Source organism: Cladophialophora psammophila (genome assembly GCF_000585535.1).
Source record: "Cladophialophora psammophila CBS 110553 chromosome Unknown aczJe-supercont1.18, whole genome shotgun sequence".
Taxonomy (NCBI): domain Eukaryota; kingdom Fungi; phylum Ascomycota; class Eurotiomycetes; order Chaetothyriales; family Herpotrichiellaceae; genus Cladophialophora; species Cladophialophora psammophila.
The window spans coordinates 495,158-513,438 of NW_006912939.1; the positions used below are offsets into that span (position 1 = coordinate 495,158).

The 18,281-nt window shown below is 52.7% G+C and overlaps 2 protein-coding genes across 2 annotated transcripts; both read left to right on the forward strand.

Annotated features, from left to right (window-relative positions):
• Positions 1–346: 346 nt before the first annotated feature.
• A1O5_10086 (adenylate kinase) lies at positions 347–1,179 on the forward strand (the record flags this gene model as incomplete). Its single annotated transcript, XM_007750664.1, has 2 exons — positions 347–524; positions 581–1,179. 2 exons carry the CDS (start codon positions 347–349, stop codon positions 1,177–1,179), a joined length of 777 nt encoding a protein of 258 aa, XP_007748854.1.
• Positions 1,180–3,833: 2,654 nt separating this feature from the next.
• On the forward strand, positions 3,834–8,726 carry A1O5_10087 (uncharacterized protein; the record flags this gene model as incomplete). Its single annotated transcript, XM_007750665.1, has 1 exon — positions 3,834–8,726. One exon carries the CDS (start codon positions 3,834–3,836, stop codon positions 8,724–8,726), a length of 4,893 nt encoding a protein of 1,630 aa, XP_007748855.1.
• Positions 8,727–18,281: the final 9,555 nt, after the last annotated feature.

An 18,281-nucleotide genomic window follows, 5' to 3' on the forward strand; every position in this document is an offset into this window, starting at 1 on the left:
CCGAGCCTCGAAATTCAATGGGCGTTTCCCCACGATCCTTGACTATTGATTCTTCGGCTTACTCAACCAATCTAGGCCACCATCTCGGGTGCTTCTTTTACCTAGTTCGACTTTTCCTCTTCCTTCAAGTTGCACTTCTTTTCCTATTCTTTCCCTTCTCTTGGGAGGCAGGGTTTCCTGGTATCTCCGCTGGTGTCTAATTTGGTTTTTCTTTCATCCTCGTCTTTTGCAATAGCAACTCTTTCATCCCCTCAGGGCAACATGATGGGCACTTGATTCGGGCGTAACTGCCCTGACAGCTGCGCCCAAGTGTCACGCACCCAGTCCCTTCTCCGTACAGATTACAATGACTTTCGCAACCGTTACCAGAAAGCTGAAACGAGCCGCGAGAATCATTCTGGTTGGCGCTCCGGGCGTTGGAAAGGGCACACAATCTGAAAGACTGATGAAGCGATTCCCACAACTATGCTCAATTGCGACTGGAGATCTATTGCGCGACAATGTCAAAAAACATACTGCGCTGGGTATGAACTTGCGTTGAACTTATTCTAATCCACCGCCGCTAACGAGACGGTTATAGGTCAACAAGCCGAAGCCTACATGAAAGCTGGTGGCCTTGTGCCCGACCCCTTGATCCTAAATCTCATCCTCAACGAACTCACCTCGAGGAAGTGGCTTGACGCCTCCGATTCCAATGAGAACATAATTGCAGCTCTTGAGAGGGGAAATGGCTCTGCCTCTGCGGTTGTGCACGCTTCCAATTCACCCGATACCTCGTTCATCCTCGATGGCTTTCCCCGTACAGCAACCCAGGCCAAAGCTCTGTCCCATTTGCTACCCATAAACTTGGTATTACAACTGGTCACACCAGCCGATATCATTCTGTCGCGCATGGCGAATCGGTGGATACACGCGGCGTCCGGGAGAGTGTACAACGTGGGATTCAATGACCCGAAGGTCCCTGGCAAGGACGACGTTACAGGGGAGCCTTTAATGCAAAGAGATGACGACAGCGAGGCCACGTGGAGGAGGCGACTTGCCAAGTTTGAGGAAACCAGCCAGGCTTTGCTCGACTTCTACCGAGACAGGGATCCAGACCTTGTAGTTAAAGTGCAGGGAAATAGTAGCGACGAGATTACGCCTCAGATATTTGCAGAAGTTGAGACGCGATTTGGATGAGACAATAAAGAATAGAATTTTGACTCTCGCGGGGGATGTCTTTTGTAACCTCGACTGTGATTTTCCAGATCCCATGGAGATCAAAATGATCTCTAAGCCCCGGACGCCCAGCCAGAGGTGAAGTATGTGTCAATCTGCGCTCGACGCGAAAACAACCTCAGCATGGAGAGATGCCCGAGACTGGCAATATAAGTAATGCATTTTGTTGTCGGCGGGTGTAGATGAGGAAAAGAAAAAAAAGAAGAATCAAATGGAGGAAATAGAAGAGTTGCGGTGCGAGGCCCGTGACCTATGCTTGGCGTGTTTGTCTCAGTGATGAGGGCGTACTTAATCAACCCGGGTAACATACTCGGTACGCAGGTACTCTTGGTCCTCTTACTCGCAGGCAGCTTCTCCTCTTTACATCAACTACGCACTGATTGTACTTCTACGTGATACAACTAGCCGCCAGCATGTATCTCAAAACAATTCCTCGCTTCTAGGCTGTTAAGACCGTGCCAGTCATCACGAATCCCACTCTAAGGAAGCAATACCGTTTCCCTGGTTTCAGTGGTGTCTGATGCTCCGTCTCGTCTCTTCTATAGTCCATTTCAAGTCATTTGGGCGACAAGAATTCCAGTACTCGGCGCTTCGGCATCCTAGGCTCCTGAGGATAGAACTGGGAGACTTAGGTTGACGGTCAAATACTCTCCTCCACACCAGGGTGATCTTGTCTGAGACCATGGTGACACCAAGTTACTAACACGACCGGGCTTGCCGACAACACGCAGCATACTGCCGCACCCCGGTTGCAGGTTACCGCAGGGTACTACAAGCCCCTTACACAGAATCTGTCGAATTCCACCTGGCGCCATTACCACGGTTCCAATCGGAAGGAGCATAGGCCGACCATAGAGGGATACGATAGACTTGACAGCATCTGACATTTTCGTGATTCGGGGGAGGACAGCAATCGGGAAAGAGGGCATCAAAGCCTTCCGTGTGACGCGCAACAACATATGGTTTTCTTTCTCTTTTTCCTTTTGCTTCGAAAGAAGGAGAGATGGCGGTCCACGTTTTGCCCCTAGCTCTTCCCCAGAAGCCGGCTCATTTCCCCCGCCCAGTGCGAGGTATCGTGGCTCGAAGACAGACACCTCTTGCCCTACCTAATTTTGTCGCAAGCCACAACGACCAGGTAGAGCGCCCTTTTTGCCTCCCTTGTCGCCCGGCGGCGGTGGGCATGGCCCGACTTCTCTGTTGATAGCTTCTTTTCTTCTGCATTGTCACGCCGCAAAGGAAGACTGTGCTGGTGATCAAATGAGCAAATCGCATAGCTGACTGGACTCTGGCCTCTTTCAATGGGAAGCTCCGGCTCCATTTAGGCACATCACGATTCACGATCGTCCCTCTGACGCTCATATTAGCATCCCCTGGCCTCCACTGAGTCCTCCACTTGGCCCATCGGTGCCCGCTTCATCGTCATCACTAAGCCCGAAAGGCTTGGGGGTGGCACAAAGGGCGCCTGATGGAATGCAGCTGGGCGTCGAGCCAGGCTGCGGTAGCCCAGTCGTAGTCCAGTAGAGGAACCAATGAAACCTGCGTCTATGGCCGTGACACATCCAGCTGCGGGCGACTGACACACCAGACTCGCTCCGCCCCCCCAAGGCTGCTGAGGCCATGGAAGTCTTGAGGGCGGCAAAGGCCAGTCACAAGCCGCCAGGGGGCATCCCGCCGACCACAGCGACCAGGGAGGGGCATCTCGGGCCCCAGTTTCGCAAGCCACACCCACCCTTTGCGACGGTTGGCGTCTAACGAGGGCAAAAAAAGAAAGAATCGTGGTTGACAGTCGGTAGCGATGGGTAGATGCGGCAGGCATGAGGCGTGGGAAAAAATCTGCTGCTGGCTCACACCCTGCAGGGTGAGAAGTAGAGGCGGTCGTTGTCGGGACTTCTTCCAAGGATTTCACAGGTGAGGAAGCATCTCGGTCCCTTCTTTATTGATACCTGCCTCCCAGATGTACAGTGGGCGAGAAGGACCCCAATCCGGATATCGAGCGGACCGTTTAGCAGTACTTAGTTTACCTCTCCATTACGCCTCCCTCTCCGCCAGGCTCCATACCTGGTACCTTCTCCATCTCCAAAAAAACAACATCACAATCCTGGCCGATCCGCTGCCCGCCTTCGCCCTCGTGTTCGCAGCCCTGAGATCAAAAGATCGACCATCGACCGACAACTTGCTCCTTCGACGTGTCCTCTTCTCATATCCTCCTCCTCTCCCTTGCATTCTACGATTTGCGGGCCCAATACATACCTGCTACCTGGCGTTAACGAGCACGGACCTGAAGCTGGTCTGGGCCAATTCCTCCCTTGCATTACACCAGTTCTCGACTCCCCAAGTTGTGGATGTTTTCTGCAACACCTTTTCATCCATGATTGGGCAGAGATTGGCGCGCAGGAGCAACTCTGGAGGAACACAATGAGCATCGGGGATGGGAACAAGAGCAGGCCCAGCTGCCTTCTTTCATCTTCGAGTGACCTGAAGTCGTCGAGGCGACCTCCTCCCACTGCCTTCGAAGCGGGTTGATTTGTACTGTCCGCTCCGACATTTTTGTCCGGCCAAACCAAACTGCCACTGTTCAGATTGGAGCTCAAGACGACGAATCTCTCTCAGATACGATGCTTACAGCACATCAGCGTTACGCGAATATGATGGATCCCATCAGAGATCCGAACATCTATCAACGCCCGCCCAACAGTGCGGCCCCTCGACAATATGCCATTCCTGCTCACTCGAGAGATCCCGGACATGGGCGTCAACGTTCAACAGGACTCAGCTATGCGGAACATGAGATGATGAGACACCGGAAGACACCTAATGGCGGAAGACTGTACGAGACGGACACATCTGCACTGGACAAGAACGTGCAAATACCAGCGACAAAGCATGTCATCCTCGGTTCCTCACCAGCCTTTCAGCAATCCACTCCTTCCTTCACCAGCTCATCGCCATGGCCGGAAGCGAAGCGTTCTCAGCGACCAGAGGGGTTCAGTGGAACAGATTTAGGAAGAGAAGGAAGACATGAAATGCGTTCTCAGCCCTACGGACCCTCTAAACCATTGCCCTTTCGCCCAGCTTGGGATTTTCCTGGCGGACTCGATTCAATGCTCAACCAGACTCCGCCATTACAGCCGACGCAGAGGTATTATGTCCAGCCTGGCTCGAATATTCCCACCGTCCTTCCCGCTACTCTTCAGTCTCAATTTGGCCCCACTGCGTCTGCCGGGCAGGAGTTGTATGGGCCATATTGGCCAGATGGAACATACAATCCCTATCGTCCAGCTGCCATTCGAGACAGTCGTTTCTTTCCCCGCGCTCCGGCCGAGAGGTTTCCTTTAGACCATCACTTCGAACACTTTCATCAGCTTCGAAAACCTGGCCGACTTCCAGTTGCACCGAACGATGCTTACCTGCAAAACATGGCTCAGCAGATGTTGGGCACACCGATGGGGCTGATTGACTCGCCTTCGTCGAAGTGGAATCTTCATCAAAATGCGTATCAGGCCTCACAGAACCCCTACGCTCATCCTTTTTCGCTCCGTGACCGCCCCATGGCAGACTCGGTGGCTACTGTGACCAGACCAACATTGGCATCTCTCATGCCTGGACCCCGTTCGGAGCGCATCGCTTTCAGGGATAAGACCTTCGCTTGGGCGAACAAAATCTATATGGATCTCCTTCAGACGATCAGATGTACTACCAAGGACCAGCGTTCAGGCGCACATGGTGCCTCGGGGACGAGGTCTTCGAAGCCTGCTATTTTCCCGAGACCCCCCATCAGAACCGGATCGCACTTCCAAGTTGATTCAACAGGCCCACCACCATCCCAGCGACAGGAGCCTTCTAATCCTTTTTACCGCTCTGGTACCGAACAGTCAACGTACGATATCCCATCCCGACCACAGACAGCAATCTTCAGACCGCAGCAAGCATTAACTGCGCAAGACTTTCAATCTTTTCCGAGTCACGGCGAGTCCAGGAATCTAATTGGTCAACAGTATGGATTGAGAGATCGATCACAAGGGATAGTGCAGGTCAGTACCAGGACCAACAATGTCCCACAGGTACCCTCTTATGAGTCGGCAGTTACTGCACTCCAAACTATGGAACTGTTGTGTCAAGAAGCTGATACTCCCTGGGTGGACGGCATGCTGTTGGCAGGTTGTCTGGCTTACGGCTTAGGCAACTACGTCAAAGCCGAGGAATGGTACAGAGCAGTTTTGAGGCAAGATCCTAGTCATATCGAAGCTATGTCTAATCTAGCAGCAACTTGCCACGCCCTCCATCGCCGCGAAGATGCCCTCAAATATTGGTCAGATGCTGTCAGCTTACGACCCAGCTACTTCGAGGCGGTGGAGCATCTTATCGGATTGCTGTGCGCAAGCCACAGAGCGAGAGAGGCTGTCAGTGTGATCGAATATGTTGAGAACACGCTCCGAATTCGGGGCGATGATCCTCATAACTCTTGGGCCGAATTGAGTGATGCGGAGAGCGACACCAAAAGCCACGCTTCAAGCATTAATACAGTCGCTTCGTATGATAACGCGCAGTATGACTACGATCTGGATTATAGTCAGAATATCTCGGCGGGATCCGAACCTCAGCCTCCCGGCTATGGTACGAGCGGCTATGCAATTCCTGGGGCAGACAACGGCCGGATGCTGGCTCTTGTACATGCCAAGGGAAATATGTTATATGCCCTTGGTCAAAATCATGCTGCGGCTGCGGCATTCGAGGACGCCGTTCTTATCTCCACGGGCCGGAGGAAACAGGGGATCAGGGGTCTGATTGATGATATCTTGACAGCTTGTCTGCGCACCATCCGCGATCGTGAATATGTCCGAGCAAAGCTCGAGAGCAAGGATCCCATCTTGCTGGCACCCGAGCACGCCGAAGCCACTGCCAGGCACATGTTTCCGCCAGAAGGCAACTTACCTGGCCTAGAAAATGTCTCGACTCCTTTTGCGGTACAGGCAGGACTCTCCACCACGAGTAATTCCCTGCTTTCTCTCGCCAAGATCTATCAGGATGGAATGTCCAATGCGACAGAAATTGGAAGTCTCAAAGCACCGACGACAAGAGAGATTCTGGCATTGTACTACCTGTCCTTGTCTTTGCAGCGGAGTCCCTCGACAGCGAACAATGTGGGGATCCTCCTCGCCGGTGTACAGCAAAGCGTGCATCCCGACCACCTGGTCGATTCGAACTTTTCCCAGATTTCCAATATACCGGGGGTTGTCGCTGGCACCGGAGTGTCATTGGCATTGATGTACTATAACTACGGCCTCAATATCGACCAGAAGCACGCTCATCTATTCACGAACTTGGGTAGCCTATTGAAAGATATTGGGCAACTTGGCGCAGCGATCAAGATGTACGAGCGGGCAGTGGCCTGCGATGGCAGCTTCGACATTGCGCTGGCGAATTTGGCGAACGCCGTTAAAGACCAAGGCCGTGTAGCTGATGCCATTGCCTATTACAGACGAGCAGTTGTCGCCAACCCTGATTTCGCTGAAGCGGTCTGTGGACTTGCGACGGCATTGAATTCGGTATGCAGCTGGGATGGCCGCGGTGGCATCTGTGCCAAGGACCCCATGCGAGACAGTCTGCATGTAGACGACAGAGGTATGAAACAAGAACCGACCCGGCCACACGGGTGGATCAATCGAGTGGTGGAGATAGTCAAGAAACAACTCAAGGACGGGGAAACCTGGGGGTGTGGAACATTGACTCCAGCTGTTATCGACTCCCTGGCGGTACAATTGACCTTGCACAAGCATTCCTCCCAGGACAGCGGGCGAAATCAGACATTGGAAACTGTGCGACAAGCACTACGATACTGGTCCGGACAGAGATGGGAAGGATCTCGAATCGTGCGTCTTGTAGAACGCGCAATCCGCCAGATTGGGTGGCAGTGGTATCAGGATCGTTACAAACGTGGAAGGGAGTATCCATCCCGAAAGTATGCGCGACCATATCTTCCCAATTCGCTATCGCCGCCCTCAGCGCCAACAGTACTTCCTTTCCATACATTTACAGCACCGCTCTCTGCCAAGCAGGTACGACAGATCTCGCAGAGAAATGCCCTCCGCATTTCTGTCTGCACTCTTCGATCTGCGTGGCTTCCGGCTACCGTGTTTCCTCCGCCGTCGCCTCCCAATCCCTGTTTGAATGTGGGCTATGTCAGCTCGGACTTCAACAATCATCCTCTGGCACATTTGATGCAATCCATCTTCGGCTTGCACGATTCATCGCGGGTGAGGGCTATATGCTACGCAACAACAGCCTCTGATGGTTCTATCCACCGCCAACAGATAGAACGTGAAGCTCCGGTCTTCTACGACGCGTCATCCTGGAGTGTGGAACGACTGGTCAATCAAATTGTGAAAGATAGCGTCCACATCTTGGTCAATCTCAATGGGTACACTCGAGGCGCACGAAATGAAGTTTTTGCCGCTCGGCCTGCGCCTATCCACATGTCTTTCATGGGCTTCGCTGGCACGCTGGGAGCTGAATGGTGCGACTACGTATTTGCTGACGCGATTTCCGTACCTCCCGACACACTCTCACCATGGCGACGCAATGTGGATATTGAAGATCGACTACGGGCAGACTCGTTGGTGGAGGACGTCGAGGATTGGGTGTACTCAGAAAACGTCATTTTTGCTCGTGACACGTTCTTTTGTGTGGACCACAAGCAAAGTGCGCCTGATGCAGAGAAGGGCCCTACAAATCTCAAAGACCCCGCCAGCCGTGAAGCGGCTTGGGAACACGAACAAGACAATCGCTGGAGATTGAGGAGAGAGTTGTTCCCAACCTTGTCCAATTCAGCCGTAATTTTGGGCAACTTCAATCAGCTGTACAAGATTGATCCAGCCACGTTCGACATGTACCTCCAGATTTTAAAGGCGGTCCCCAACGCAATATTGTGGCTGCTGCGCTTCCCGGATTTAGGAGAGCAGAATCTCAAACGCTACGCGGAAAAATGGGCTGGCAAGCAAGTAGCTGACCGCATCGTGTTTACCGACGTTGCTGCCAAAGGGACACACATTACGCGCGCATCTGTCGTCGACCTCTTCCTCGACACACCGGAATGCAACGCACATACCACGGCTGCCGACACCGTCTGGTCCGGCACGCCCATAGTCACATGGGGTAAATGGAAATATAAGATGTGCAGTCGCATGGCAGGCAGCATTGTAGCAAGCGCACTGCCGGAAGGTCGCGAAGGCGATGAAGCAAGGAGAGATCTGCTCGTCAGAAGTGAGAAACAATACATCGACACAGCAATTCATCTCGCACAAGACCTCAAATATCCTTCATCCGAGTCTAATAGACAGAAAATCGGCCGTGGCAGAGGCAGATTGGTGGACTTGCGGCGCATGTTGTGGGAAGGGCGTTGGACGAGTCGGCTCTTTGATACGAAGCGCTGGGTGAGGGATTTGGAAGCAGCATACTGGTCTGCTTGGAGGAAATGGGAGAAAGGCGAAGGTGGTGACATATGGTTATGAATAACAACAAATGGGACATACAATGGTGGGGAATTGTGTCTTTATGCCTGGGCGATTTCAAGGTGCGTTTTCCACGCGATAATGAGCGAGCGAGTTAAGGGGGGGGGTGCTTGCATGCAAGCAAGCTGGCGCGGTGGGGTTCGTTGATTCTTCGATTTCAACAATGAACAGGCGCAAAAAGTTGTCTTCAATACGAAGGACATGTATGGGTGTCACGGACAGACCCTCTATGGGATTTTTTCTTCTTCTCATTCCTTGTGTTAGGTGGAGAGGCCGAATGATGATCCGATCCTATGGGACACGAAGATACTTGACGACTTTTACGAAATGACAAAAAAGAACCAGTTTGACGGTGCGTTTGGCACCTTGTGACCTTGCTTGCCGGAGTTTTTGGTCGGAACAGAGAGATCCGATGACGCATGCATGTGTGTATTCATCCATTGTGGCTGGGTGATGATGGGATGCTTCAAATCAACAAATGGGTTGTTTCTTGTTTGGAAGCTGGACGCCGAGCTGACGAGCGGGGAGAGCGCCAGCGACTTCATCGTCAAACTGTTGCACCTGCTGCTGCAGCTGTTGTTGTTTCTGGCGGAATGGGAAATGGGAAATGGGAAACGGGAAATGGGAAATGGGAATGCGAAGGGAGAGAGGGTGAATCAGGGAAAGGAAAAGGGAAAGAAAGGGATGGGGGGATAGGGTTCTAATATAGGATGGATGGGGGGGTCGAGGGAATTGATATAATATGATATATTGTGGTACCCCTCGTATTGGTATGCTGTGTTAGTGCGTACTATTCCGTGAGAAATGGATGTCATGGCCGCTGTATTGGTGTGGTGATGTTCAGCGTAGGAGACGGAGCATGGTATAGGGAACATCGTCTGTGGAACATGATATAGAGTATATATATCAGACAGGGCTATGGCATCGCAGGAGGGAGGGCCCTTCAACTTCTCTCAGACAAACAGCCACGCGTGTGTTCATTTGGAGTGGTCTTCTTTTCTTGGTTGTGGAATATCGATTATCCATGTCGATGTTTGTTTGATATTGATATTCACCACCTCACCCAGTCACTCATAGCTCTCTCTACATCCACTGTCAACATCTTGAGTCGCGAACCCATTTTCTTCTTCCTTTAGCGTCCCTTGTTGCTTCGAGCCCTAAACCTCGTGGAGACGATAAGGATATATCTCTTCCCGTGGATATTGTTCCGCTTTAATTCTCCTTCCCTTCTCTTTCTCGACGTGTCGGTTCTCGTCATTTCATTTCTTTCATTTTCTTGCCTTGGCGGTCAGTAAGTAGCACCTGCCGAGATCCTCCCAAACTGTCTGTTGTACCCACGTTCCAAAAGACAGAGGTATACCTCCTTTTTTTGGGGGCCTATCCTCCTTCTCCTCCTCTGGTTTCTCTCCCAGTCCCCCTGGTCTTTCTCTTCTTTTCATCTTGGTATCTTCTCTCCCATCGGACTGTCCTTTTTCCTTGTTCTGCAGACAGGAACACAGGGTCTCACACTAGGTGAATACCTATGCAAGCAGGCAGACCAGGAGACAGGTATGTAGGTGCGAATGTAGGTCGATATGCTGCTCCTCGGCCTTCCACGCACCGAGGGCACGGAGATGGGGATTGAACGGGACACAGACGACGCACGGGGAGGACGTACTCGTAGAATTGGGGAGAGACGGCGGTTATTTCGCGATTTTGGAATGGAAGGTTTAACAGGCGAGGAAGCGAGATGAGACGAGACGAGGGAAGAGGCGAGGATGTAGCTGTAGCTCTGGGGTAGTTGTTTTGACTCATCACTGCTCACTTGCCAGATTGTAAAAAAAAGATAAATGGATGGATGACAAAGTGAACGAACGAGCGAATTGTTCGGGGGAGCAGTTCTGGACCTTGCTGTCCTGGGCGACGACTGCCCTCTGCCGATAGGACGGCATGAATCCGTGGATCTGGCATCATCAAGGGCCGACGATGAGCTCGAGATTGTGATTTTGAACCAGGGAGAGACCCAGTTATTGCCCATTACGCCGCTCTTTCTGTGTGTAACGAAGGGGGAGCGATGTCGGTGGTATATTCAGCTCTTGAGGAAAAGGCGTCAAGGAGTGTAAATCATTCAGAGGAAGAAGTCCTGATAGCTAGCGGTGAGAGGTCAGGGATCGCAAAGAATAGATAGGGGGTTTTGATGTTTGGCAAGGGAGAGGCAAGGCGAGCTACACCTTCACCCCAACCACAGAGATTCTTCCTCCCCTTTGAGTACTACAAGCACTGTTGGTTGGATATCAGTTGAAAGGCTGCAAAGGCTGCTTCAAGAAAGATCAGCTCCGCCTACAGCGCCCGCCATGGATCATCCATCGTGTCTGCACAGCTGCCCCTTTGCGGACTCTGAGGGGCGGTTTGGCAGGATATCTATGTCCAGCTTTGGCTCTGCTCTGCAATATAAACCATTCCATGGACTCCCACCATGATGAGAAAAGTATGTGGAGGAAGAGAATGAATGAAAGAATTCAACTCCAGAACAGAACAATAGACCTGTCACCTGGATCTGGATGCACCGGGGAAATTGCGTTGGCAGCACAAATGAGAACAGGGGGGGAAGGGCGAGGGAGGAGGAGGAGGAGGGGGAGAGAGAACGAGAGGGCCTCAAACCTACCTAGATGCCAAAGCTCGAGAAACCAGAAATAAACAAGCGTCGAGCATCAGCAGATGTCCCCGTATGCCCTCCTCGGTCCTTTTTCCCTACGGAGAACTTTGGAACATACACGGTACAGCTGGATTTCTCCCTTCATTCATCACGCACAGGGAGTATGGAGCCATGGCCAGGACCCTTCGCACCTCTGAAGCACCTGCTGAGCGGATAGGCGCCTCAAGCCCGGGATATGATGGATGAGTGGTGGTTGGGAGAGGCCTAGGAAATGTCTCGGACATGAACTGCTCCTGGGTGCTCCTTCATTCCCCCCCAGTGGCCCAGCGATCCATGTTTTCCCGTCGTCTTTGGGCCCGTCTCTCCGCTGGAACTTGTCACTTCCAGGAAGTCTTCTTCCTGATTGCAGCAACAGGTCCATCGAGGTAGATTCAGTTGCGTTGAACTGGCTCAATGCCATTACAAGCCAGAAGATGGGGTCTTTTCAGCTGGGATGTGCCAGCGGTGGATCAGAAGGAGTCAACTTTCAACGTTGAATAGTAGGCCAGTCACGACACGGTGAACCCAACAGGCTTCGACGCCTCTGGGCCTCGTTCCATTGCATCGCAAATACCCACCTTGCTCATGGCATGAGGAAGGTGGCACACTGCAAATTCCTCTCCCACACGCACGATGCCTTCACCATCACATAGATGGCCAGATACGACGTGATTCTTGGATCTTTGAGCCTCTCATGTCGATTATTGCCTGGCATTCATACAGCAGTCAACACTTAGCGCCGTCACTTCTTGCATATGCCCTGGCTCAGCTGAATGATCTGCAGGGCGACGCGTTCAAGTTAAGGCATGCATAAAGTTGCGTATCCACAGGCCTAAAGAGGAAACCGCCAAAGCACGAGATCGACCGATCCTGAGCGCGTCCGGCTCTGGCAAACGGCAAGTCCAAGGGGATTGCATTCAAGGCAGGCATTGTGCAGAAGGCCAAACCCTTATCCTTGAGTCCTGATTCAACTCCCCTGAGCGACGGCCTGCCAACCACAACATTCAAAATACCTATGCTTTCACGTTTCACTCTGGCCTCCGCCTTGCACCAAAAACTGTCGTTTGATATAATTAGAAGATTCCAGTCTCCCTCCAACGGTGATGTTCGCAAGGTCCACAGGAGCAACCGATGGGGATGAAGTGTCAAACTAGTTTGTCGAAGGTTTAAGGACCTTGAGAGCGTGGCAGGGCATTCCCTAGGTCATCATCAATAGCCCGTAGGGGCGACTGCGAGCGAGAAATTTCTAAACGCCTTTAGCCGACAGTGATTCGCCGTCCTGGGGCATCTGCCGTAATTTGCATCTGCACGCCATCAACCGGTTCCTTTACAGGGGGGAAGGGGATCCAGCTTGTCCAAGGGGGCGCTTGTCAAAGTTGATGCTTGAACATCTAATGAAGTGAGACGGGATGACTCTGGTCCCAGCAGAATCAAGATTCCACCTCGTTCTAGATAGAGCGAGATACCCGAGCTGACGCTTCGGGTTATTGACTTCTTTGGCTGGGGATGAGGGTGTGAGATCTTTAGCGCAGGAATACCTAAAAGGTGTGAAAGTGTTGAAAAGTGCGCATGGCAAAGATCTAAACGACCAAGCTCTTTCGCGAAAGGTGGCCTTGGGGTTCATAGAGTCGTTCCAAAAGGTATGTTATCAATGGGACCATAGTCAGTGCCCGTGCCGTGCCTTCGCTGGCTGGCCGTAAGAATTAGGCAGTATTTGGGCAACTAGCTGTGATGGCTGGCGCCTATTTGCCTGGGACGTACTCCATCCAGGTACCTCTTGGGGTGAGCGGTCACCACCATCACCCCCACAAGTCTGTCCCTCTTGGGGAGTCCAAAGCCCCATGGCAACCAGCGGATTGCGTGAGACCGAGGGATAACAGACTTCAGGGCAAGAGAAAGCGGAAACGGAAAGTATCGCTGCAGACTAAGCTGCGAGACGGCACGGTAAAATCCAGACTCTCGCATCCATGTGAGCTTTGGTGTCTGCACTGGGCAGATAAGTAGAACCCAGCGGGTTAGGTGTACGGCAGAAAAGCCACGGCTGACAGCAAGAACGAATGGTGGACAGCTTTCATGCAGGAAAGGGCCAGACGATGGGGGAGGAGCAGAGGGCCACAAGCATGTCCGTGGTGTTTTTGTGGCACCATTGGGTGGCGAGACGTGCCCATGCTTAGGTGGCGATGCCCGATTCCAGACATCCGGAGAACATGTATCTGTCGTATCTGTCTGTAACTTTTCAGGCCACAGCGGTGGTCTTACATGCAAAACCAAAATGGCCAGCCTCGTTCAAGACTTCATCCGAGCAATGGCCCAGGGATCAATGCCCAAGGATGTGCCTCTGATAGACAAGGAAACCCTTTGCACAACGCGGGAAGATTGAGATCTTGGCTGAAAAGCGGCAAGTATTGAATCTCGGAAGTGAACCACTGATGGTAGTATGAAACTTCGGATCTCGAGGATGCGCTTTCAAATGGTCGCACAGCGTCTTTGCTCCTTGTGGGCAACGCAGGCCAATCGGACATGTATCTCCATCAACGAGACCAGACGTGGTCTGATATACCTTGTTGGGTGAGAAGCCTGTGCTGCAAGCCCACCATAACACTGTGGAGAGCAAATAGGCGCTTCGTGGACTCAACGCCAGCTAGCAGCAGCAGCAGCAGCAGCAGAAGAGGTCCTGGCCTTTTCGTTGTCCTGTCGTCAATTCTTACCGCTGCCGTGAGCCGAAGTCGAAAGGGGCCCTGGCGACAGCCATTGGGTCGCTAATCCGTTTAAGGGCAAGTCCAGGTGGCCCCTAAAAGGACAAGGCTCCAAGGGGGGCTCGTTGCCTGTAGAGAGCAGTTGTTGGGCGTGCACCTGTTGTAGTCATGTTGAGACTGCCTAACTGAGATGGCTCGAATAGCCCAAAGCCCACAACGCATCCGCCTTTCTCCACCGTCGCCACCGAGAAGGATCAATAGAGTATAAGCCGGGGAAATTTCAATTACCTACTAGTAGGTACAAGTACGGAGCACGGAGCACTCGTACGAGGTCCTAGCCCACAAGGTCTTGTTGCCTGAGGTGCAAGCCGCAACGAGGAGTTTGAGGGGGGGGAGGGGGGAGCATAATGTGACTGCAGAAACAAGGGCATAACACCCAGAGCTCTGTCCTGCACTTCGACCTCGTAGGATAATGTATCAGGAAGTTGGAGGCTTCAAATTGCGGCGGGTGCTAGAGGACGTAGCTCTGCATCCGCCTTGCATCTGGAGGCTTACTAGACTGGGGCGGATTTTGTGCAGTCCGTCGCGCTTCGGATAAGTCACAAACAAACTCTGCCAGGTGCTACGCTTTAAAGTTTGTACCGATGCTGGTTCTGAAAATACTCACATGGCCAGTATCTGGCGAATCGGCTTGTGCATGAGTTCGTAATTGTAAGGGCCGACCTGGGTAGGACAGGATCTGGTGGGCGTGGAAAAGGCGCCTCTTAGTTAAAGATAGAGGGCCTGGGAAGGAAATAGTATGCTCGTAATACCATCTGTTGTACGAGGAGAGTAGCCGCTTCGATGGAGATTTTAGTTCCAATAAGCACCACACCAAAGGAGGGCTGTCGGCTGAACGGCCCCAGTAACCAAAGGGCCAAGGAGGGCCCATTACGCCACGCGTTGGCAAAGGCCAAAACAGCTGGTCCAAGCTTGCGAATGGCCACCGAAGCTTCCGTAGAAAACAACTAAGATGAGCCACACGAGATCAAGGTTTCACACTGACACATGCCTCACCAGGATTCTGCAGGCCAAGCCTTGTTATGGCTGGCAATTATCGTTCCGCTAATAGACCGGTCAAGCCCCTTGATGGCTACCTAATAGCCATCGAGGCGTCGGCTTACGTGAAATCCCCAACGGTTGAAGAAAAGTTCCCGATTGCCTTACAAGGTTTAATAGCAAGGGTGCACCTCTACAGTATACCGGAGGAACGTAGGACATATTGCCCCCTGAGGATGGTACCGAGTACCTGATAGTTCGCCTTGCAAAGCTGAAGGCGTCCGCCTTCAGAAGAAGGGGCAAAAGATCGACAAGCATTAAATCAACCGGGCCGCTCTACGGCGAGCGACCCGGCTTTTCAGCGTTGTGTATGCACAATGCACTCGTTTTTCGCATAACTGGATCCGGCAATCCCTCCATCGACTCGTGGCAGATGCCCATTTATCCTTTGTCTGAGGACGCGAAGGAGCTCGCTTACTTGCAGTGGGTAGATTGACTCGCGATTGACGGAGGCTCGCCAAAGGAGATATCTGGGCCTCAGGGGGATCGTGCAAGGCTGCCATGACAGAGCTGGCCGATTGCAACACTGATATTGCTTCAAGGAAAAAAGATTTGACAGATCTGCAATGTTACGACATGCAACTTCCTTGACAGTATCAGGGCCATGGGCCGTGGGCCCTGCCCCCCCCTGTTGGTTGTTGACCCCTTTTTGGTTCTTTTGGCCTTGAGATCGTATTTTGCTCGCTCTGCTTGATGTCCCTGGTGTGGTTGAGTGAGCAAGAGTAACAGATCAGTTTACACACTGCGTGCTAGAAGCATGCCTTATTTGGGGCGTTCTGTACTCCGTAGTTGCTTGTACCGCCGCAAAAGGACTGTTCGACGACTGACTCGATGCCATTCCTTTTAGTGGTGGACAGCTCGAGCATGTGGCGTTTCAAGGGCCAAGAGGGGCCTGTGAAACTCGCTTGTGGACGTCGAATCGGGTAGTAGGTGGCAAAGCCATCACTAGCTGTGCATGCCTTCATTCCAGACAAGTCCGGGGTATGTACATATGCAACAAGCCGTCAAATCGTGATCGCAGCCCCGTCGACGCCCTGCCTCACCCGAAGGGAAGACTAACTCTAAAAGATCGCCGATCTCGAGCCTATGCTCCCTCACGGAGGGGAGACAAAGATAGACAGGGAAGATGCATTGTCCTGGGCAGAGATAGCATATAGGTACATTCAGTTTTGGAAAAGGTAATCTTTCCCCTGCAATGGAATACGACCAACAGGGAATGGCAGACAGGTGGTCAACATCAAGAAGACAAGATCTCAATTGATGCTGATCGTCGCCTCGTGGGAGCTGCAACTCCGATGCAGTTTAGCCCTGGAATTGGAGCGGTTCTCATGCCGAGTCAGTTAGTGTAAGTAGATGGTGCTCGAAAACCATACTTTATCTCGTAACTTCGTCAGCAAGGTGGACAATCTCACCAATGTCTTCTGCCTTCGAGAAAGGTGGATAGTTATCCTGACCTCCTGTGCCCTCGGCATTTACGCGAAGACCCGTTTGACGTACCGATCATAGTGTCGATTCGCGGCCTGTCCATGGTTGATGAAAGAGGTGATGGCACCTATTGACAGCCGAAGTACGAGCGCCATGATGCATGCAGACCGCTGCACCTACATAGCTATCATGTCTCCGTACTGGTACTGGGTACATACTCGACTTACCTACACTTTGAACCCGCCACCCGCTGCCCACTGCCGTGTTTTTGACAGACGGGGACAATTCCGAGCCGTGGTTTGAGACAGCAATTTATTTTCCGTGGCCCAACGCCCCTCACATCGGCTGGGCTCAGTGGATCGAAAGCCTTCTCGCCAGCATAAAATATGGGGGTAAATGATAATACTCCGTAGCTTGAAGCAGGGTAGTAGAGTGCAGCAGTAGGAGCTTTCGTCATCCTGAAAAAGGATGAAATGCCGCCACAGCAGCTGAAAGAGAAGGGGGGCAGCTTTAGCCCAAGCACATTTCCACTGATCTGCTAACGGTCTCCATGGTGATTCGATCACTTGACAAAAGAGGGGGACGCTTGTGAACCACCGGCATCTTACATCAAGGTCTTAACATAGCCAAGATGCATCTCTCCAGCCTGGGCTTTCTTGGACTGCTCTCTCGAGCGACTCTGTACAGGAGTGAGGGTCTTTGTTCTCGACGACCACTGGCAAACCAGTCAGCCGAAGAGATGTCAGCAGGAAAGAGGGCTCACCAGGCTAGCAGAAAAGGAGAAAGCACCCACCGGGATTGCCTGCCCGCTTCAACGTCCGCGGAGGCCCTGATCAGGCCGGAAGTAAACTGGGGCACACTCGCTCTTGTGCTCATGGGTGCGTACAAGTAGATTGGTGGCCTGGGGCCTTGGCCGGCACACAATCGACCACTGCTTGCGGGCGAAACAAGCGAAAAGAGCCTTGAATGCAGCAGGCTATCCTGTCGCCAGTGGGTGGAGAGAGTCCACCAGAATGCACCGGGCCTGGCCAGTGTGCCGAGGAGACTGAAGGCTTTGACTTCAACGCTTGAGCCGGGGTCAGCTCCAATTGTCCACTACGGGGACCAACTGCTGAAGCCCGATCGGCGACCCAAGCACGCCTTAGTAGCGGGTTCTCGGTGTGGCTGCTGCCCAGGAGGGCTAGCAGTGGCCGTTCAGCGGGCAAGTTGACAGTGCACGCGTCTGATCTCCCTCTAGCCCCCCTTCCCCTGTCAACATCCTCGCTTGTTGACCCTGCTAGACCGAGATTTCTGACCTCTAGCGCCACTTGGCGATCTCTCCAATCTTTTCGCTGGGTCCCTGCCGTGACACCATCCCTGCTATGATTTGTGATTGGTTGCCAGCCGGTGTCAGTCTTTGGCAGAGCAACTGGCAGCTCCCAAGTGATGGGAAACGATAGTGCATCTGCCACCGCGTATGATCCTTGCGGCGGGACACGGCAGAAGGAAGGCGGACCAGGGCTCTCGACAATCTCAGCGTCATGGGATCTTTTGAGTCCTGCGAGCCGGTGGGTCGACTGGCTGGCCCAGGGTCCAGACTCCCCGTCGGGAAGATCAAACGACTGGCGTAAATCGCCACCCATGCTTCTCCGCCGATTCCCCCCTGCAGGCTGAAGGAATATG